This window comes from Dunckerocampus dactyliophorus, chromosome 8 (assembly GCF_027744805.1).
Source record: "Dunckerocampus dactyliophorus isolate RoL2022-P2 chromosome 8, RoL_Ddac_1.1, whole genome shotgun sequence".
NCBI lineage: Eukaryota > Metazoa > Chordata > Actinopteri > Syngnathiformes > Syngnathidae > Dunckerocampus > Dunckerocampus dactyliophorus.
The window spans coordinates 25,618,924-25,641,276 of record NC_072826.1 but is presented as its reverse complement, the minus strand read 5'-3'; the positions used below and the strand labels follow the sequence as shown (position 1 = coordinate 25,641,276).

The following is a 22,353-nucleotide window of genomic DNA, read 5'->3' as shown; positions in this document are numbered from 1 at the left end:
TTCTGGTCCCTCCCCTGGGACCTGCTTGACCCTACCAGGGGCATAAAAGCTCTCCAACTTAGCGCCTAGGATCATTGGGACACGCAAACTCCTCCGCTATGATAAGGTGGTGGCTTAAGGTAGTCACTTAATAAGGACAAGATCGTGGGTGCAAGCGGCCGAAATGGGTTTTTCCTGTAGGGTGGCTGGGCTCTCCCTTAGAGATACGGTGAGAACCACTGTCATCCGGGAGAAGCTCAGAGTAGAACTGCTGCTCCTCCGCATTGAAAGGAGCCAGATGAGGTGGCTCGGGCATCTGGTCAGGATGCCTCAGGGCACGTCCAACCGGTAGGAGGCCTCGGGGAAGACCCAGGACACGTTGGAGAGACTATGTCTCTCAACTCGCCTGGGAACGCTTCGGGATCCGCCGGGAGGAGCTGGACAAAGAAGCTGGGAAGAGGGAAGTCTGGGCTTCCCTGCTTAGGCTGCTACCCCCGCGACCCAACCTCGGATAAAGCGGAAGAAGATGGATGGATGGATGAATAAAAATAATGAATAAAAAAACAGCAAACAGGAAGTGTGAACAAAAACAATCAGCAGGCCATGTTGGAACTCACGTAGTGTGTGTTTGCTGCCTGGAACAACGTCTGCGTTACGCGGTAGCAGCTTGACCGGAAGAGTTGTGAGCTGGTGGACCAGAGGGGGAGCCACCCGCGGGCGTTTGACGGGCACCACCCGGGCATCCTGCGACACCTGACCACGGTATGCCAGCAACCTGGCGGAAAAAAGGCAAAACTTGAGGCAGTGTCCATATTGTAAGACATTATACCGTCAAACTGCAGTTTTCAAACCACCCCGTTTTCGTAGAATTCGGTTTGGTCCGTTTGCCAGTCCATGTAACCGAGTGCCCAAACAAAGCACCCTTCACGTTGCTGACTCACCAGCCGCGCATTTGTTTATTGAGTGTGACTGCTCAATAACCTGCCATGGGGCCAAAGAAAGCTAAGCTGTGCGTGCCAGCAATTTGATAAAGAAGCTGAGAAACACTATAGAATTCCCCTCCCCTCCCCACCCCTCCCTATATAATTAGAATTGTAATTATATTATTCATGTATTTAAAGTACTTAATTAAATATGACTTAGATTTCTATATATTTATTAGATTCATATATAATTTATATTTTGTTTGTTTGTGATAGTGCTGGTCACATGCTGTAATATATCACTTAAAATAAAAGTCTCATATTTCATAAGCTCATGAATAAATAAGATTTATACACATAAACATTTAAAAAAGGAAAAGGGCACCCATTTATGTGTCTGCATACCCCTCAGAAAGTAGGTAGTTGCTCTGTTAAATGTGATGTTGTTTCATATTTATGTGTTTATTTAGTTTTATATATCTTATATACTGCGATTGGCCGGCGACCAGTCCAGGGTGTACCCTGCCTCTCGCCCACAGTCAGCTGGGATAAGCTCCAGCATACCCCTGTGACCTTAGTGAGGAAAAGCGGCATAGAAAATGGATGGATAGATATATTAGATTTTTTTTTTTTTTTTTAGATATATTATTTAGATGCTATGCATGTAAAACTATATTATTCTCTATAAAATGTCTTTTTTTACTATGTTTTTGTCTGTCTGGACTGACATCATTTCTTCAGAGCAAAATTGCCTTTTTAATTGGAACAAATTCATAAGAAAAACCAAGATACTGCTATATAATGATATATAATGAACTGTGGTTAACAATAAAGGAAAGAAGCTGAACCGTGAAACAAACTCAATAAAACTGAAAAATGTATTTCACTACTTCGTTTTATTGTCCAGTTACTTTTTCCAGGTAGTAAATCTGCACTTTGGCGTTTTGGAGTCTTTTAATGCACATATTTGTGCATTCCACACGTTTCCTAGCGTGTCAATTTAGGAATGGGAGCAAAAAAAAAAAGCTTTTATGATGCTAAACTGCCATGAAAAAAAAGATAATTGAAGTTCTCCGTGTGTGTTGGATGTGAAGTGGGCGCCCCCTGCTGAAATACATGAGCCAGGACAGGTGGGTGGCTTCAATGAAGCCCCTCATCCACCGGTCAAAGTTCACGCAGGTCAAAGATGGATGCAGCACGTTGGGAGCAAAGGAATGGTCGTCGCCTCGCTCAGGAGGTCACGGCAAGCAAGAGCTGACATCCTTAAGCGGATTAAAGCGCTCTTCCTCTCCAGGGAGAGGCGGTTCCCGCGGTTATGCTTCCTCTCCGCATCGTCTTCCAAACATGAGAACCCGTTGACAGCAACCACTGTCTTTCTTCTTCTCTGTGAAACGCAACACTTTGCGCTGTCTGCAGGTCTTCTGACGGGGACGTCCGTGATTGTCAGAGTCAAGCAAAATCTCTCCCCTTTTCCAGATCGCCTGCCACATGTGGAAACATCTGGAAGCTTCGCCGCTGATTGGTCACAGCTGGACTGAGCCTCCATTCTCCGCTCGCAGGTCCAAGACTGTGATCCAAATAGAGACGCTACTGAAGGTTTTTATTGTGTCCACCAGGCACATGTGTAGGTGCAGGTCAGGGGTGTCCAAAGCTCTTTCCAGCGAGGGCCACATAGTAAAAAAATGAAAGGATGCAACTTTGCCACTTTGATGTTGTGTAAAGCATGTAGCATATATATCTACATGCATGTACACATGTAGATATGCTAAGACGTTGTATATATTCCAAGAAAAAAACTGCATGTCAGCTGTGTCATATGGGTGAAAAAGCCTATCACAGTGTTCCCTCGTTTATCGCCGGGGATAAGTTCCCAAAATAGCCCGCAATAAGTTAGGGATGTCCGCTAAATCGCGGTTCACCTTTCACGGACTCGCTGTTTCGCTGTTTTTTTTCAATTTTGAATATTTTTTTAACAGCATGTGAACACGCATTGTGTTCTCCATCCCTGTGGTGTATTAGAGCGAGCTGTAAACAATAGAAGAAGACGAAGAAGCTAAACAGACTAAATGAATGTTTGGTTCAAGGAGTAGCATGAGGAGGAGGAGGACGACGGCAGAAGGAATATGTTTTATGACAAGGATAGTAAAACACGACAGCCGAACGGCACCAGGACGAAGCACTGTCAGAGTAGTGAATATGGTGAGTCACTTAATAACTTATTGTGTTCAATCTAGTAGATTGATCATTCAAATTCAAATGAAATTTGAACTTTGAGAGTGTTTAAAATGTGAGAAAATGTTATTGCCTGTCTGAGAAAGTGTATGACGTGTAACGGTGAGGGGTTTCACGGGCTTAAAACATATATGATAATGTATGTAATGTAAACAAATAAAGTTGGTTACTTCGCGGATTTCACTTATTGCGGGTTATTTTGGGAACCTAACCCCCGCGATAAACGAGGCAACACTGTATTGGCTTTTTTGCCGATAACCGATATTGTCCAATTCTGATACTGAAGTGTGTAACATCACATATCGCCTGCCGTGGAAGGACTGGACTGGTCAGGGCTGGACTTATTACCTATTCTATCCATCCAGCCATCCAACACACATCTGCAGCAAAGCCAATGGATACAGCATCAGCAATTACCTTCTCGACGTGGCCGCAAACAACACTGCACAACTCGCGCGAGCAAACCCCCGAGAAATCCGGAAGCCGCGCACCCTCCGCCGAGGAGTCCAGCACCGCGTCCGCCCGCCGCCACCTCCGCACCCCTCCACATTCCCCCACCACCAGCGGTGCTGGTGACAACACAACAATACCAATATTGACCAATATTACATTTTTATGCCAATATTGGGCCGATGATATCGGTGGGCCGATATTATCGGACATCCCTACAACGAGTGAAATCCACGAAGTAGCCAACTTTATTTTTTTTTACAATTATTATATATATTCTAAGGCTGTAAAACCCCTCACCATACACTTTGTACACTTTCCTCAGACAGGCATTAACATTTTCTCACATTTCTCTCTTGTTTAAACATCCTCGTTCAAATTTAGTTTGAATTTTAATGACCAACAATAAATTATTAAGTGACTCACGCGTATTTCAGTCCTCTGACCGTGACTCTTCGTCCTGGCTGTAGCGTTTTTGTATCCTTGCTAAAACATATTGCTCCTGTCGTCGTATTTTACTCCTCCTCCTCGTCCTCCATGAACCAAAGATTCATTTACAGTATTCCGTAATGGCACTCTACAGCCACGTAACTTCTTCCTTCTTTCAGCATGTGCAGAAGTCCAACTTTTTGTGCGATGGTTAGCATCCTCCTCTGCCTTTTGGCCGTGACCACAGGTGCCTTTGACGGTGCAGAACGTTTCATCGACATTGTGCATTTTGTCGGGGATAAAATATGCAAACATACAGCACTTCAGAGTCACACTGCTAGCGATTAAACTTTTATGTCAATTTGGCAAGCCGAACGCATTCTGTACTGCACAGGAAGGCACGGATGAGATCGACTGACAATGGTCTACAGTCCCTCAGCCAATCAGGACAGACACAACGCGTGAAAGGTGAACCGCAATGTAGCGAGGACACACTGTATTGGTATCAACTTCACTCGTTGTTCTTTTTTCCCCATTTATGGTGTTTTTTTTGTTCTAAATAGTTCCAACTTTCTTCTTAAATAATCTTCAACAGTTTTCTTTTCGGAATATTATGACTTTCTTCTCATAATATTTTGCCTTTATTAACATATCATTATAATTTTTTCTCCAGCCTAACTTTTTAAATTTTCTATATTTTTTTGTTTGTTTCTCATAATAGTAATTTTTCAAAAATAACATACTTTTTCATTAGTATTTCAACTCTGTGCTGCTAAAATATTATTATTATTATTATTATTATTATTATTATTATTATTATATTATTATTATTACAATTATTGTTATTAAAATTATTATTATTATTTTAAAAAATTCTCATTAAAAACAACTTTTTCTTTTAATATTTTGACTTTATTCTTGTAAAATTACAGCTTATTTTCCATTTCTGCTGTTTTTCAACAATTTCAGCTTTCTTCTTGAAAATGTACTTCTTGTAATTATGACTTTATTCCCATAATATTTTCACTTTATTCTGGTAACACTTTTCTTTAAAGTTTCAAAATACTTCAGCTTTCTTCTTAAACAATCTTCGTCAATTTTCTTTTTGTAATATTATGACTTTATTCCCATAATATTATAATATTATAACTTTTTCCCCAGCCTAATTTTCCAAAAATTACAACATTTTGTTTTGTTTGTTTATCATGACGTTAATTTTCCTCACAATTTTATGACGTTATTCTTGTAAAATTACAACTTTTTCTCATTAGATTACAACTTTTTTCTTTTAATATTTTGACTTTATTATTTCGTAATTTGACTAAATTACTGCTGACTTTTCCATTTTTGCATTTGCTGTTTTTTTTTTCTCGTCTTTCAATAAAAGCCAATAAAACCATAGCCGCGGGTCACAAATGGCTCCCAGGATGCAGTTTTTACATCTCTGGTGTAGGCTGATGAATTTATTTAGCGGTTACAGTCCACTTGCACTGGGGCAGCAGCAGCAAAAAAAAAGAGACTTGTGGCAGTCTGGGTTACTGCTGCCACCTGCTGGATTGGGGCGGGAATGTATCACTCCAGCTTGGGTTTCAGAAGGGGTCCACGTGTTTTTGCATACGTTTACGTGTCAGACTGGGAAATTTTAACAGCACATCTCACCTGTCGTACAAGTCGTCTCTTAAGTACTCGTAGTCCAAGTCGTAGGAACTGAAAGACAACAAGGCGACATGTCAACGAGCTGCTGGAGGCAAGGAAGCCACAACTCTGTAACTCAGTCAGTCCTGATTATTAGTCATCTGTACAAACTACTGCAAGACTTGCTGGCACCTGCATGGTTCAAGCATGAATAAAGACACTTTATGACAAAAAAAAATTTTACCATTCAGCTTTTGCTCCCTCGTATACAGTGTTCACGGATTTCTTTCCCTGCTTTAAATTGTAAATATATATACATATATATATATATATATGTATATATATTTTTAAGGGTAAGTTAAATAGAAAGTGATTTGATGGGGAAAAAAGAGTGCTACAAATCCTGCAGAGGGCGCCATCTCACAAGTCAATTCACTCCACATTTTCCGGCAGGAAGATGCTTTGACAAGACACAATGTTGTGTAACTGTAGCTTTAATAGATCATTTTGCATATTTTTGCCATTCACACTGGGAAAAAAAACTGCAAATAAAACCGACAAACTCCCCCTAAGGATGCTTATTTTTCATACTCTAAACCCTGTAACAGGGGTGTCCAAAGTGCAGCCCGTGGGCCATTTGTGGCCCTTGGCTGTTTTTTTATTGGCACATTCTAAGAATATAATTTAACAAGAATACTAGAAAAAATGTAAAAGTCCGCAGTAATTTTATGAGAATTAAGTCAAACTATTAAGCGAAAAAACTTGTAATCTAACAAGAAAAAGGGTGTAATTTTATGAGAATAACATCGTAATATTATGAGGAAAAATTTGGTAATTTTAGTAGCGAAAAGTTGTAACATTAACTCATTCAATACCAAAGACATATTTATACATATTTATAAACCCGAACGCCCCATCCCAAAGATGTACTTACACTTCTTTCACATGCAAGGCATAAAGAGGTGGTGATGCAATTGCACACAAAAAGATGTCACTTCTAGAGCAGTTTTAAGCCATAAAAACGACTTGACAAATTAAAATTTGATACGAGCTTGGCATGGTTCTTTTGCATGTAAAAACACACTCGACAGCAAAGAGGAAGTGGAAGAGTATGGAGGAGTGTAGTGTGCAGAAGGTTACGCATTGTAGGGAAATTTTAACGCATGCACACCCACAAATGCGCGCCCACGCGTGCACACACACGGTTTAGTTCCAAATGTGAAAATTGTAAATAGTTTATGTGTAGGGGTGGGCAAACTTTTTGACTTGCGGGCCTCATTGAGTTAACAAAATTGGCTATATATTTGATACACGCACACTAGATCAAGCTTATAATTCTAACAGTTCACCTGGAATTATTTGTCATATTTTAGCAGTAAAAGTGTCGTACAATCTGCTATATGTGCTTGTGTCCCTTTTTTTCAGGGCACTTTAACCATCAGACCACATCATGCCAGCTTGAATGTTATAAATTTAAATTAAATACTTTGGAAGCAACTGGCGGGCCGAATTCAAACGCTTGGTGGGCCGGATGTGGCCCCCGGGCCGTAGTTTGCCCACCCCTGGTTTATGGTGTTATATTTGTAAATAAGTTGTTATTTTGATGTAAAACAACCCTTTTTTGTGTATTGTTTATGTTGTGGTATAGGTGTTTGAGGTATTTGAGCTGTCACAAGAGCAAAACATTTCTGTCAAAGTGAAAGTTAAGCTTGAAATATGATTTTTACTGAAACGTTGAAATGTTCTGTTGATTACTAAAGAACGGAAAAAGGTAGAAACAAATTTTTATTTCTGATGAAAGATGAGAGTGTAATCTTTCTTTTAGTAGGTTCCATCTTCATATAGCCATAGAACACAATATTATGTGTGCCTTGAAAGATCAGTCCAAATCATCTAAAATGGCCGGTACTGAAGGGGTTGTCTTCTGATCAATGACTACGTCGTCATATTATGAGAAACAAACAAAACAACAAATAAAGTTGTCATTTTTGGAAAACAGGGTTGTGGGAAAAGTTATAATGTTACAAGAATCAAAGTAAAAATATTATGGGAATAAAGTCATAATTATGAGACGAAAATTTACAAGAAGAAAGTTGGAAAATAAAATAAAAACAACGGCAGAAGTGGAAAAGAAGCTGTCATTTTATGAGAATAAAGTCAAAATATTAAGAGAACAAAGTCGCTTTCTAACGAGAAAAAAGGTTGCAATATCATGAGAATAAACTCATAATATTATTATAAAATACTGTCATTTTAGTAGCATAGAGTTGAAATATTAAAGAAAAAGGCTGTAATATTATGAGAAAGAAAGAAAACAAAATAAAGTTGCAATTTTTGGAAAGTTAGGTTGGGGAAAAAGTAATGTCATGGGAATAAAGCCAAAATATTACGGTGCTAAAGTCATAGTTAGGCATGGGCCGGTTTCAAGGTATACCACGGTATGATAACGTCACGGTTTCAAAACCACTAAACTTGTGCGTCATACCGTTTCTACGATATACTGTAAGAGAAAGTGGAGGTCCAGCTCGGCCACTGCGTGGAAATACGTAATATTCCTTGCGATGTGTTGCCAAAAGTCATGAGCTGCCTCGTTTGTGTTGAGCGTCGCCGCTCCGGCCTCGTTGTTGTCGCCGTTGACGGTCGACGTATTACTCACTTGGAGGGTCACCAAATGTAGAGATGTGATTCAGAAGAAGACAGCGGCGGAGGATAAGCGGTATAAGGTGTTTATTCTCCGCCGAACAACAAGCAACAACCATTTGACAACGTCTCAGTTGCTAACAGCAGTCACATGACCCAGAATCGTAAGCGTGTGGAAAAGTGCGACCTGCCACTATAAAATAATAACGGAATATTGTAAAGTTTTTTTATTATTATTTATGTTGTCACCTTGATTGCATTTTTTGCATTTTGCTTTTTACTGAGAAAATATTTATTGTGACCTGAGTTCCAGTTTTAGCCGCAGTAGATTGCATTGAGAACTGCATTTTATTTATTTATTATTTATTTAGAAAGTTATTTTTGGTTCCCCTTTCATCGTGTTGTATTATGTATTAACAACGACTGTTTTGACTTGGCTTTTTTTCTCAATATTTAAAAATAACACATTTTAGAGCTGTAATTAAAATACCGTCGAGCCGTCAAACTGTGAGGTTTTGGCCCAAGGTTAGCACACCATCCGAATCTCATGTGGACCAATGCCTAGTCATAATATCACACCAAGATTATTTAAGAAGAACGTTGAAATATTTAGAATATAAAAACAAAACAGCAAAAATGGGAAAAAAAGAGCAAATAGTGAAGTTGATCGGAATCGGCTTTTTCACCTACATGACAAAGCTGACTTTTTTCTGGAAATACAGCATATCTACATGTGTTGCTTTCCAAAATATCAAAGTGGCAAAGTTGCATCCTTTCATTTTTCACTGTTTGGCCCTCACTGGAAACAGTTTGGACACCCCTGCACCAATAACATGCCACTCTGCTGTGCTGTACTGATCTACTGTACCGATAATTAAAGGCTTAAAAGAACGTTGCCAGATTTGCTTCCCTGGTCTATAAAGCCTTAAAGTGGTTTCTTTGAGTCCACAAAAACACGTTGATATTCATAAAAACACATTTTTCTATGTGTTTTGGCTTTGGTCCACACGGAATTGTAGATTTGTGTCAAGGGGTTTTTGGGAAAACTCCACCCAGGATGAAGCCTTTCCAAAACGTCAGCGTTTGTGTTTAGATGAGGAAAAGTACACTTTGGCCTCACAATGTCCACTCTAATCATCTCATGGAAAAGTTTGCTCGTTTACGGTGTCTCCATTTTCGAACAGAGTAAGAAAGAAATAGGGAATGTGTAGCAATAGATGAATATAGATTACTCAGTGACGATAATTGATTAATTAAGTAAGAAGGTGTAAAAACAACTGAGAGAATATAACTTGCTCAGTGATGAAGGAAAAAAAGGGAAAATGTGTAAATAAATAGAAAATAAAATAAGTTAAATTGATAGATTAAACATAGATCAATTAATAAATACAGAAGAAAAAAAAGACTATAAACTCGCACAAATGATGACAGAAAACAAAGGGAAAAAAGTGTTAAAAAAGATAAAAAATTAAAATAAATATCTGAATAATAAGCGTAATACATTTTTAACATTAAAATAGTTCAAATTAAAATTAAAATAGTAAAACTAAAATATGTAAATAAAATAAAATAAGTTAAAGAAATTGCGAGATTAAACATTATACATGAACAAACCAAAAGTTTAAAAACACAAATAAAAATGATTAAGTAAATAATAAGTAAAATACGTAAAAAATAAAATAAGTATAATAAATTGAGAGATTAAACATAGATAAACTACTAAATGCAGGAGTAAAAAAAAATGACAGACTATAACTTGCACAGCGAGGACAGAAAAAAAAGGAAAAGAAAAGTGTTAAAAAAGAAAAATAAATAAAAATGGAAAAGTAAGTAATCCCTCTGGCATCCTTCTGTCTCGACAGACAATGGTAGCGCCCCTGTTGGTCAATAATCAGACTTGGGGAGAGCAGCGTCTGGTGTGGCTCAGCGGCCCGATTCTGGCGTCTCTGGCGCAGGTGTGGCACACAAACTGGACAGACGCCTGGCAAACGCCTGTCTCTGTTTCCTTCGTTCTCACCTCCCCTGCCCCCTCATGCACACTGTGCCGCCAGCAGCTGCAATTAGCTGCTACTAGTTCCTAACGGTTTGGGTCAATGTCTGCCAGCTTCATGTCTTTTTTGCATTCATCCTTGAAGCGTAATGCTGGACGGCCTATTGGACGGCGTCCGGAGGCTAGCTCACCTTCCAGAATGGCATTCCATGTGGTAAACATGCCCACGCCAGCACCGAATGCGCTGGTATGGGTGCATTGGGTGCTTGCTGAGGGAGCCTGCTTTCTCTAGCCATGTGATGCCCAGGTTGCGTCGTTGGCAGCGAAGGTGGAAGCTTTCCAGGCGGTTCTCCTGTCTGGCATATGTGGTCCAGGATTCACTGTCAGAGTGCTAAAAACACACGCCTGGTTACACTTCGACCTTGGTGTTCACCGTCAGCTGGTTGTTGCCTCAAACTCTCTTGCTCAACTTCGTCATGACGGCGGCGGCTTTAGCGATGCGTTTGGAGATTTTGACATCGAGTGACAGATTACTGGCAACTGTTGAGCCTAGGTAGGTGAAGTGGTCGGTGACCTCAAGCTCGTCATTATTGATGCTGATCGATGGTGGTGCGGGGACGTCCTGGCCTGTGACTTCTGTTTTCTTGATGCTGATTGTCAGCCCAAACACCTTGCAGGCACGGGCAACCCTGTCCATCAGCCGCGAGAGGGCTGCATCGTCTGCAAACAGTAACTCTCTGATGAGAGCTGTGCGGACCTTGGGCTTGGCCTTGAGGCGCGACAGGTTGAACAGCTTCCCGTCGCTTCTGGTATGCAGGTAAACATCTCAAAATGCAGCACCTGATAGATGAAGATGCCAAACAATGTTGGCGCGAGGACGCAACCGTGCTTTACACCGCTCCTGATTGTGAAGGGTTGCGATGATGCGCCATCAAAGCTGAAAGAGCCCCTCATGTCGTCACGGAAGGAGGCAATGATGCTGAGCAGCTGAGGAGGCCAGCCAATCTTCTTCAGCAGCTCGGCTACGGCAAGGTGGAAAGCCTTGGTGAGGCCTATGAATGCAATATACAGTGGCGTCCGTTGCCGCTGTATATTGGAGGGACAGGAGTAAAAAAACTGACAGAGTATAACTTGCACAGCAAGGAGAGAAAAAGAAGGAAAAAGAAAGTGTTAAAAAAAATGGAAACGCAAATAAGTCATTAAAATAAGAATTAATAGAAATGTTTAAACAAATAGCAAATAAGTTAAATAAATCAAGAGATTAAACATAAAAACATGAAGAAAATAATAAGTAATTCAAGTGAGAATTAATAAAAATGTCTAAATAAATGCAAAATAAATACGTTTAATAAATCGAGATATTAAACATAGATAAATTAATAAATACAGGAGTAAAAAACTGACAGAATAATAACTTGCACAGCGATGAAAGAAAAAGAAAGGAAAAAGAAAATTTTAAAATAAATACAAATGGATACATAAATAATAAGTAATTAAAATAAGAATTAATAAGAATATCTAAATAAATATAAAATCGATACCTAAATTCAACAATCGAGAGATTAAACATGGACACATTAATAAATACTGAAGTAAAAAAAACTGAGAGAATATAACTTGCACAGTGATGAGAGAAAAAGAAGGAAAATGAAAGTGTTAATAAAAGATGTTTAATCAAATTTAAATGGGTAAGTAAAGAATAAGAGTAATTAAAGTAAGAAAAAATGTCTAAATAAAACCGAGATGTTCTTTTGTCGAAAACCAAATCCTATGAAAACATACAACATACAAACAGGAACTGACTGGAACGTACAAAAACCAAGGAAACAACGCCGCCTTTAATAGAGCTCATTAATCACGTCTTCATTTTATTTTTAGAATATGCAGCGGCCAGGAAGAAAACAAGCCCTGATCAGAACCACAATTCCTAGTAGTGATTAGTCATCATTATGGCCACTACTGACATCACCAATAATGATGAATTAGTTGGAGGTGCACTAAACCTGTTACAGGTGAACACCATGTGGGCGACATCCAAAGCTGGCGTACCTGCAGAGCGAAGAGGCCGCTCGCTTGGTGGTTTTGTCTCTGCTGGGTTTGGGTTCTCCTGCCATGTTGATATCTGACAGAAAGACGAGTACACGTCCATTCATTCACGACAAAATGGACGTTTTCCAACTTGTTGAGGTTGTGGTGACTCACCAAGCATCTGCCCGCCCAGCACCCTACCATTCTCTCCAGAGACGGCGCCCCTGGCCTGCCTCTCGTTGGCGTACTGGACGAAGGCGTAGCCCTTGTGCACGGAGCAGCCCAGCACACAGCCGTACTGGGAGAAGATGCTCTCCACATCCGACTTGCTCACCACCGCCGTGTTGAGGTTGCCGATAAACACCCGAGAGTTGATGGACTTGGGATCGGTCTTGTTGGTCACGTTGCTGGTCTGGACCTTCAGCGACATCCTGCACCACTCCGCCAGAGACACCTGCAGAGAGACAAAGACAGTATGTCAGCTAGCACACTGGAAATTTGGTTTAAATTAGTCAAGCAACTTAATTTGAGGAAACTGCTCAGATGGATAGCCTTTGACACGCAGTTTGAGCCAGGAGGTTATGGTTATGGTTATGGTTTAATTCGTTTTGAACATACAGTATGTACAGGTTACACCTGAGTACATCACAGTTCACGGTTCCACATGTCCAAAAGGAGTAGGAAGAAGCAAAGCTTATTTAATCCTACCCCTCATCCGTTTTACATCAGTTGCAGTTCATTTTTTCACCTCCTGTTTTCCAAATGTAGTCTTTGCCAGTTGTGAATACATAGGAAGTGATAAGGCAATATAACAATGTAGTGCAATGACAGTCAAGGTTTATACTTGCTGCAAAGAAATTACAGTATATAGCAGGCTTAATGACAATACCAAGTAGATAATAACTCATTAAAGGGTTCATAGTTAACAGAAACACTTTAATAATGAGTGAGTACAGACAACGTACGCACCTGAATGAAGAGTTAGCGGTCAGGTGGGATTGCATTCAAACAGGGGACAATGAAAGGTATTAAGGCTATACAGTAGGTGCACTCACTGAAAATAAAGAATTGCAGAGTTTCCAAGCTTTAAAAGACAAGTTTGGCTTAGAAAACAGCAACCTGTTTAGGTACCTTCAATTTAGGGATTACTACAACAGGGAAGTAAGAATGCATAGTGCAAGAGGTAAAGCCAGCGATAGATGTGATGCTGAGTGCGTACAAACCTAATAGCACATTTTCCAAAGTTATTTCCAGGTTATATGAGATATATTTAGAAAATAAAGGCAATTCAACCTTGTATCTGAAATCAAAATGGGAAAACGAATTAAGAGTGGAAATGACACTTGACGATTGGTACAACATTGGTGAAACCCATTTTACTTCCACTAGCTTACAACAATGGAGGGTGTTTAATTGGAAAAAACGTGGTTCGTTCTTTTATCACGCCCGAGAGCCGCAGTAAAAGATGATCAATACCCCAGCCTGCTGGAGACAATGTGGTTCCTCAAATGCACATCGTGCACATATTTTTTGGAGTTGTGAGAAGCTGAAATTATTTTGGGAAGTGCTGGCCAAGGTGCTGGGATATAAGATCCACAGGATCGCTGTTGGCTAAGGTGCTTCTTACGGCTTCTAGGAAAGCCATCAGTGGAAACTGGTATAAACTTGAAACTCCCGCCCGGAACCAGTGGCTGGACATTATAAATTACTCTTGAGGGAAGACCTGTTCAAGAAAAGATGGCTGACGTGGACAGTTTATGTAGAAAACATTTATGAAAGCATCCATATGTGGTGATATGAGAAGACGCGTGCACTGCTTGTTGGACCGATTCTTATTGGTTGATAGCGCTCGGTGGCGTCCTATAAGAGTGCCTGCTGCTTTGTCTTTTGCCCTTTGACCTCTCGCTGGGTGCCCTTCGGCGTTCACTTCCGCGTCCGCTTCGTGCCTCTCGGCAGCACAGACAGCTGCTGCGCAAACAGGGTTAATGCCGCTCGCGGACCCATGCCGCATGCAACTGAACTTAAGGTAGGATTCCCCCTGGTTACGGTGTAGCGTATAGCTTAGTTTAGCTTATAGCCTCTATTCTATGTTTGTAGGCTCCTGTGTCTGCGCCTCTCGCCTCTCAATGAGCGACAAGCTTGATGTCTGGTGGTAAGTGTGTCCGTCTTCCTGGTGCATGAGCTGTCCTATTCCAATGTGATTTATTCCTCCTTTTTTTCTGTTTTTGGTAGACGCTGCCGTCTTGCCCGTGTGCAAAGTTTCGAGCTGACATATATTGCATGTTTGTTGTGCCGGTTCTGCATGTCCGCCGGTCCCATCTGCTTGCTGTAAATGCCACTTTTCTACCGCGGCTACGGCACGCTTGGTAGATGCGAGCGACCCTCCAGTGTCGACAACTAGCTGGGGGCTACGTTTGGGGCTTTCTGCGGGAGCTACCCCACTCCCCTCTACGGAACGCTTTTCCCCTCACCAAACCACGAACTGTGCCGCTCGCGTTGACTTGAGTGAAGTCAGAACCGACTGAACTGTTGCTCTACGTTGCACCAAAATGTTTATGTTGTAAAAATTGTGTTTTATTTCCCAGGAGCTGCGGGTCAAATGGTGGTGGTGGTGGTGGTCGTTCGGTGGTGGTAACTTTGTTTGTATATATTTGCAAAGCACTTTCAGTTGATTTTGGTTTTGTAGTGGTTTTGTTGTGTTTTGTTGCTTTATTTAGGTTGCCCCATTTTAGTTCGCTCCATCCGTCCAGCCTAACTCCAGCTCCCTGGCTCTTTGAGGGTGAGTGTATGTGGGTGTGTGCGTGTGAGTTTATTGGCGCCAAATGTTTTAGAAGACAAGAGCCACTATTTTAATCAAGTTGAAATAAACGTCTGTTTTAAGGATTTATAATAAGCATAATAAATATTGTAAATGGAGCCAGTGTCTCTGTCGCCTCATTCAAGGTAAGCTTACCTGGGTGCCTTAGCTTCATTATTCCCTCACCCTCCCCGCCACATTTGGCGCTGTCGGCAGGATTACTATTTGGAGGCAGAGACCTGTTCCATTTACTGTTAGGCATTTTAAAGTTGAATTTGATTTGTCACTGTGTTGCGAATTCATTGAGACAGTCCTATTTAAACTGAGTTTTTGTTCACTTGTAAGGGCAAGACGGCAGTTGTTCACCGCTGAGTAGTTTTTTTTTACGTGTTCTTGTAGCCATGGAGGAAGAGCTGCAGGAATTGAGGAATCAAGTTGCTCAGCTAATGGCAGACAACCAGAGGTTGCGCACAGAGTGCGCACCTGTTACATCTGACTCAGGTTCTGGAACCTCATCGGTTCCTGTGCCCCCCACTGCCCCTGTGACTGACAGGTTAGTGTTCATCCCCAGGGATCGCAAATGTCCGATGTTCCGGGGGCGTACAGGGATTGGTGTAGGGGAATGGGTTGAAGAGGCGCAGGCCTGTATGAGGGCCCGACATTTGGTACCAGCAGACCAAGCATTCTTTCTGTTGGACCACTTGGAGGGGGAGGCGAGAGAAGAAATCAAATTCCGCTCCAGCGCAGAGCGCGGGGACCCTACCAAAATTATTGCGATACTCCAAGAATTGTACGGGTGCACAGAGTCTTATGTTGCGCTACAGGAGGCCTTTTTCTCCAGAAAACAGCAAGAGGAGGAGACTCTTCAGGAGTTCTCCCTCGCCTTGCTGGGTTTGATGGAGAAGGTTAAATTGCAGGCTCCTGGGGACATACCAAATGCTAATGTTTTATTACGTGACCAATTTATTGAACATGTGCGCGATGGCGCGTTGCGTCGCGATCTAAAACAGTATGTGCGCCGGAATGTGAGGGCAACCTTGCTTGAGGTCAGGGGAGAGGCAATTCGGTGGGAGCTTGAGGGACTGCCAGCTAGGATGCGGGGCAGGAGCAACTCGGTGCCTTCAGCATTAGGATTGCAATACGCTATGCGGAGTGGCTCTCGGACGGAGACCGGGCTTACTCGGACTGAGGTAGGTGAAATGAAGGAGCTTTTAAGGAAACAACAGGAACAACTTGATTTATTGACTCGGAGTATTTCTCTTCTTCAAGCAGGCCCGCAACGCAGCAATCCTCCGCGTCGTGGCTCAGTTACATGCTTTCGTTGCCAACAAACGGGCCATATCGCCAGAGACTGTGATGGCATTCGTGTCCCTCAGCCTCCGCGTTCCCCAACTCCAGCACAGGCGCGCTACCCCCCACCGTCGGAAAACTAGTGCCCACCGCACTTCAGAGCCAAAGTTCGGGTGGGGCAACAGTCGGCTCAACCAGTGTTTGTAAGGAGATTGCGGAAGTTCCAGAGTTGATCGCCTCGTGTCCTCACATTGATGTTTGTATGGCCGGTGTTACCGTGCCCTGTCTAGTGGACACAGGTTCAATGGTGACTACGATCACAGAGACTTTTTTCCGTGAGCAGTTTGAGCCATGGGGGGAAGAGCGCTTAAAAGCTTGTCATTGGCTTCAGCTTAGAGCAGCCAATGGCCTCTCTATCCCCTACATTGGTTATTTAGAAGTAACAGTTGAGCTCTGTAGTAAAGTCATGCAACATTGTGGGGTCTTGGTGGTGAAGGACCCACCTGTAAGAAACTTATCCTCCCAGGTTTCTGGGGTCCTCGGCATGAATGTGATTCGCAGATGTTATCAGGAACTGTTCGGGCAGTATGGGGAAGCGTTGTTTGATAGTGCTTCTATTGTAGCATCCCCCACTCCATTGTTCGATGCCTTCCAACAATGTCAGGCTGCGGAATTACAGTCCCTTCTAAAGCAACCGGGTAGGGCCCGTGTTCAAGGGAAGAGGGCAGTTCGCGTACCTTGTGGTGCGATGGTAATTGTTCCGGCCACCTGCTCTTCGCAGTTTTCGGGGACTACGGTTCTCTTTGAATCAATGGAGCGTGGTTTGCCAGCAGGCTTGCTGGCTTCAACTGCCTTGGTCCAAGTGGTTAAGGGTACTGCCTATGTTCCCATCGTTAATGTCGGTGACAGTGATGTGCTCTTGTATCCTCGTACACTGGTCGGGACTTTGGATAACGTTAATGTAGTGAGTCTCCCACCCGGAGTGATTGAAGTGCCCTCCATAACTGCGCGTATCTCCTCTCAAAGTGCTTCCTGCCCAGCGGCAGGCCAGTTTGCAGATGTTGACCTATCTCCCCTCTCTGTTGAGGAACAGAAGGAGGTGCGGTCATTATTGAGCAAGTATGCCCCTGTTTTCGCTGCACATGACCAGGACCTGGGCTGCACCAGCCTGATTGCTCACGACATCCCCTTGCTGGATGAGGCCCCAGTCCGTCAGCGATACCGTCGTATCCCTCCATCAGAGTACGAGTTGGTCAAAGAGCATATTAACCAGCTCTTGAAAGCACAGGTGATCAGAGAGAGCTCCAGCCCATATGCGTCACCGATTGTTCTGGTCCGCAAAAAGGATGGCAGTATTCGCCTGTGTGTTGACTATCGTCAACTTAACATCAAGACCCGGAAGGATGCCTTTCCACTCCCACGCATAGAAGAGTCGCTTGATGCTATGACGGGGGCACGCTGGTTCTCCACTATGGACTTGGCTAGCGGGTACAACCAAGTCCCCGTTGCAGAGGGCGACCGGCACAAGACGGCGTTCTGTACGCCTTTTGGCCTGTTTGAGTGGAATCGCATGCCTTTCGGGCTCTGCAATGCTCCCAGCACATTCCAAAGACTGATGCAGCGGATCTTTGGCGACCAGCAACACCAGTCTCTCCTTCTCTACCTGGACGATATTGTTGTTTTCTCGTCCACGGTGAGGCAGCATCTGGACAGGCTGGACGTGGTGCTAGGGAGGTTGCAGAGCGAGGGGCTTAAGGCAAAGCTGAGTAAATGCCGTTTTTTTCAGCGAGAGGTTCACTACCTGGGCCACGTGATTTCTGATCGGGGAGTGGCCACGGACCCTGACAAGATTGAGGTAGTAGCTAATTGGCCGGTTCCATCCACGGCTACAGAGTTGCGTTCCTTCTTGGGGTTCGCGAGCTACTATCGACGTTTTGTCGAGGGTTTTGCAAAGTTGGCCGCTCCTTTACACCGCAGAGTAGCTGAGTTGACAGGGAAACGGACAAAGAGGGACGCCCAAGGCCATGCCGGCCCTTGGTCGGAAGAATGCCAGCAGAGCTTTGAGGCCCTCAAGGCCCGACTCACGTCTGCCCCAGTATTGGCTTACGCTGACTTTTCCCTCCCCTTTATACTGGAAGTTGATGCCAGCCATGCAGGCTTGGGAGCAGTTCTCTCCCAGGAACAGGGAGGGAAAGTCCGTCCGGTTGCGTTTGCCAGTAGAGGCCTCTGACCCACAGAGCGGAACATGTCCAATTACAGCTCCATGAAATTGGAGCTGTTGGCCCTTAAGTGGGCAATGACAGAAAAGTTTCGCGAGTATTTACTAGGGCAGAAGTGTGTGGTGTACACTGATAACAACCCCTTGAGCCACCTCTCCTCAGCCAAATTGGGAGCCGTTGAGCAACGCTGGGCTGCCCAGCTGGCCTCATTCGATTTTGAGTTGAAGTACCGCTCTGGGAGGTGTAACAAAAACGCAGATGCGTTGTCTCGTCGGCCAGGGCTATCTCCATCAGAGGTAGCAGCGGTGGCTTTGGGCACTTCTGTGCCCCAGTCACTACAGGAAAGGTTGCAGGGTTTACAGGCGCGGGCAGTGCAGTCGGTGGTGACCGTTTTTCCTTCGCTTGGTTCTGCTGATCTCCATGATCTGCAACAAGCTGATCCGGTTCTAGGCGAGGTCTTATCCTTCTGGCGGCAAAACCGACAGCCCACTCGTGCGGAGCGCAGTACTCTCTCTCCCCCAGCCCTGCTTCTGTTGGGTCAGTGGAACCGGTTGGTTGAGTTAGATGGTCTTGTGTACCGGCAGGTGTTTCGGCCAGATGGTGGCGCAGCAGTCTACCAGCTTCTCCTACCCAGGGCACTCGTTAAACCGGCCCTCCAACAGGTCCATGATGAGCATGGCCACCAAGGGGTGGAGCGGACCTTGTCCTTGCTACGCGACCGTTGTTATTGGCCGGGCATGTCTCAGGAGGTCACTCAGTGGTGCCAGGCATGTGAGCGGTGTCAGTTTGCTAAAGACAATAACCCCGTCTCACATGCTTTTATGGGCCATCTGATGGCCTCAAAACCTAATGATATCGTAGCCATTGATTTTACTTTGCTTGAACCGACGTCCGCCGGCCTGGAGAACGTCCTCGTTATGACCGACGTCTTCAGTAAATACACACTTGCGGTTCCCACTCGCGATCAGCGTGCCTCGACCGTGGCACAGGTCCTGGTTACGGAGTGGTTTGCCCGGCTTGGTGTTCCGGCCCGCATCCATTCCGACCAGGTTCGGAATTTCGAAAGCTCGTTGATCGAGCAGTTATTAGGGTTTTATGGCATCAGAAAGTCACGGACCACACCGTACCACCCAGCGGGTAATGGTCAGTGTGAGCGATTTAATCGGACGCTGCACAATCTCTTGCGCTCCCTGCCCACCTTTCGTAAAAGAGATTGGAGTGTTTGTTTGCCTCAGGTTCTTTTTGCTTACAACACCACCCCGCACCCGTCGACAGGAGAGTCACCATTTTTTCTCATGTTTGGGCAGGAACCGCGCCTGCCCATTGATTTCTTGCTAGGTCAAGTCCAGGACCCCGTGGGGGGAAGTGTACACGAGTGGGTGCAAGAGCATCAGGCCCGTCTGCGTGTGGCCTTCGACGGTGCACGTGAGAGGTTGCGACTTGCTGCTGCCCGTCGGAAGGCCAATTACGATCAGCACGTTAGGGAAGCTCCCCTAAAGGCAGGTCAGCTCGTATTACTGCGTAATTGTGGCACTAAGGGTCGTCAGAAGATTCAAGATCTGTGGTGTCCAACCGCCCATGTGGTCGTGCGGGCTCCAGGTGACGGTGGAGCGGTGTACACTATAGCCCCGGTTAGTGAACAGACTAAGGTTAAGAAAGTGCACCGTTCCTTGTTGAAGGCCTTGGTCTCCAGTGAAGCACCAGGTCCGTCCGATCCTGTGGTTCCCCCTTTGGCTCCCCCGGAGGAGGTGCCTCCAGAAGAGGAGTGCTTTGATGCTGACTTGTTTCTGAGACAGCCAGCTTGTCCATCGGCAGGCAGGCCCCCTTCAGCCTTGCCGGAGTCCTTTTCTCCGCCGCCTCCGGTGCTGAGGGTTAATGCGCTGCCAGCGGTTCCTCCTGCTTTATCTGTTGGTAGACCGGTTGCTTTACCAGCTACGGCCTTTTGCCTTGAGCCCGGGTCTTTGCGTCGGACTGCTAGGGCTACGGCCGGCCTACACAGCAATCCGCATAATCTTCCCCAACCTGTAAACCGTTAGTTAAAGGACAGTAGAGCGAACGTGTGGTTGAGTGCCTGGGACAAGGTGCGAAGCATCTTAGGTAATCGGCGGGCCGCCGACGCAGACCGGGGGGGTAGATGTGGTGATATGAGAAGACGCGTGCACTGCTTGTTGGACCGATTCTTATTGGTTGATAGCGCTAGGTGGCGTCCTATAAGAGTGCCTGCTGCTTTGTCTTTTGCCCTTTGACCTCTCGCTGGGTGCCCTTCGGCGTTCACTTCCGCGTCCGCTTCGTGCCTCTCGGCAGCACAGACAGCTGCTGCGCAAACGGGGTTAATGCCGCTCGCGGACCCATGCCGCATGCAACTGAACTTAAGGTAGGATTCCCCCTGGTTACGGTGTAGCGTATAGCTTAGTTTAGCTTATAGCCTCTATGCTATGTTTGTAGGCTCCCGTGTCTGCGCCTCTCGCCTCTCAATGAGCGACAAGCTTGATGTCTGGTGGTAAGTGTGTCCGTCTTCCTGGTGCATGAGCTGTCCTATTCCAATGTGATTTATTCCTCCTTTTTTTCTGTTTTTGGTAGACGCTGCCGTCTTGCCCGTGTGCAAAGTTTCGAGCTGACATATATTGCATGTTTGTTGTGCCGGTTCTGCATGTCCGCCGGTCCCATCTGCTTGCTGTAAATGCCACTTTTCTACCGCGGCTACGGCACGCTTGGTAGATGCGAGCGACCCTCCAGTGTCGACAACTAGCTGGGGGCTACGTTTGGGGCTTTCTGCGGGAGCTACCCCACTCCCCTCTACGGAACGCTTTTCCCCTCACCAAACCACGAACTGTGCCGCTCGCGTTGACTTGAGTGAAGTCAGAACCGACTGAACTGTTGCTCTACGTTGCACCAAAATGTTTATGTTGTAAAAATTGTGTTTTATTTCCCAGGAGCTGCGGGTCAAATGGTGGTGGTGGTGGTGGTCGTTCGGTGGTGGTAACTTTGTTTGTATATATTTGCAAAGCACTTTCAGTTGATTTTGGTTTTGTAGTGGTTTTGTTGTGTTTTGTTGCTTTATTTAGGTTGCCCCATTTTAGTTCGCTCCATCCGTCCAGCCTAACTCCAGCTCCCTGGCTCTTTGAGGGTGAGTGTATGTGGGTGTGTGCGTGTGAGTTTATTGGCGCCAAATGTTTTAGAAGACAAGAGCCACTATTTTAATCAAGTTGAAATAAACGTCTGTTTTAAGGATTTATAATAAGCATAATAAATATTGTAAATGGAGCCAGTGTCTCTGTCGCCTCATTCAAGGTAAGCTTACCTGGGTGCCTTAGCTTCATTATTCCCTCACCCTCCCCGCCACACATAGGATGATTATAAGTAACGGAGGGTGCAAAAAGTATTTGTTAATATTAACTCCCACATGCTTTTTAGTTTTTTTTATTTATGTTTCTTTTTATGTTAAATTTCTGTATCTTCCGAGCCACTGAGAAATATGTGCAATTGTTTGAAAATTCAACAAAAACTAAGTTACCAAAAAAAGACAACATGTCACTTTCTCTTCATGATGTTTGTCCTTCGCACGCATGTCCATTGTGCGTGTGCTAACTTTCTCTCGCCGCACAGATAGACTACTACTGTATTTTTAGCATTTTTCTTTCACCTCATATTTGGTCTCAAATGCTGATACTATGTGGGAATGCATAAAGGTAAGTTTTGATGACTTATTGAGAGCTAATGTGACATTTGTCTCAAGTTAAT

At 44.2% G+C, this 22,353-nt stretch overlaps 1 protein-coding gene and 1 long non-coding RNA gene across 7 annotated transcripts in view; one reads left to right on the top strand and one right to left on the bottom strand.

Moving 5' to 3' along the window:
- Window positions 1-22,353, bottom strand: part of raly (RALY heterogeneous nuclear ribonucleoprotein) — a 42,200-nt gene that overhangs the window by 12,830 nt on the left and 7,017 nt on the right. For all 6 annotated transcript variants that reach the window (XM_054783660.1, XM_054783663.1, XM_054783661.1 and 3 more), the window contains exons 2-5: window positions 12,481-12,760; window positions 12,328-12,400; window positions 5,673-5,720; window positions 597-754 (exon numbers count right to left, since the gene is read on the bottom strand). In XM_054783660.1, coding sequence (XP_054639635.1) covers window positions 597-754; window positions 5,673-5,720; window positions 12,328-12,400; window positions 12,481-12,760 — 559 coding nt within the window. The remainder of the gene's footprint in view (window positions 1-596; window positions 755-5,672; window positions 5,721-12,327; window positions 12,401-12,480; window positions 12,761-22,353) is intronic.
- Window positions 20,824-21,942, top strand: LOC129185960 (uncharacterized). Its single transcript, XR_008572176.1, has 3 exons — window positions 20,824-20,986; window positions 21,058-21,112; window positions 21,546-21,942. It is a non-coding gene; the product is annotated as an uncharacterized LOC129185960 (long non-coding RNA).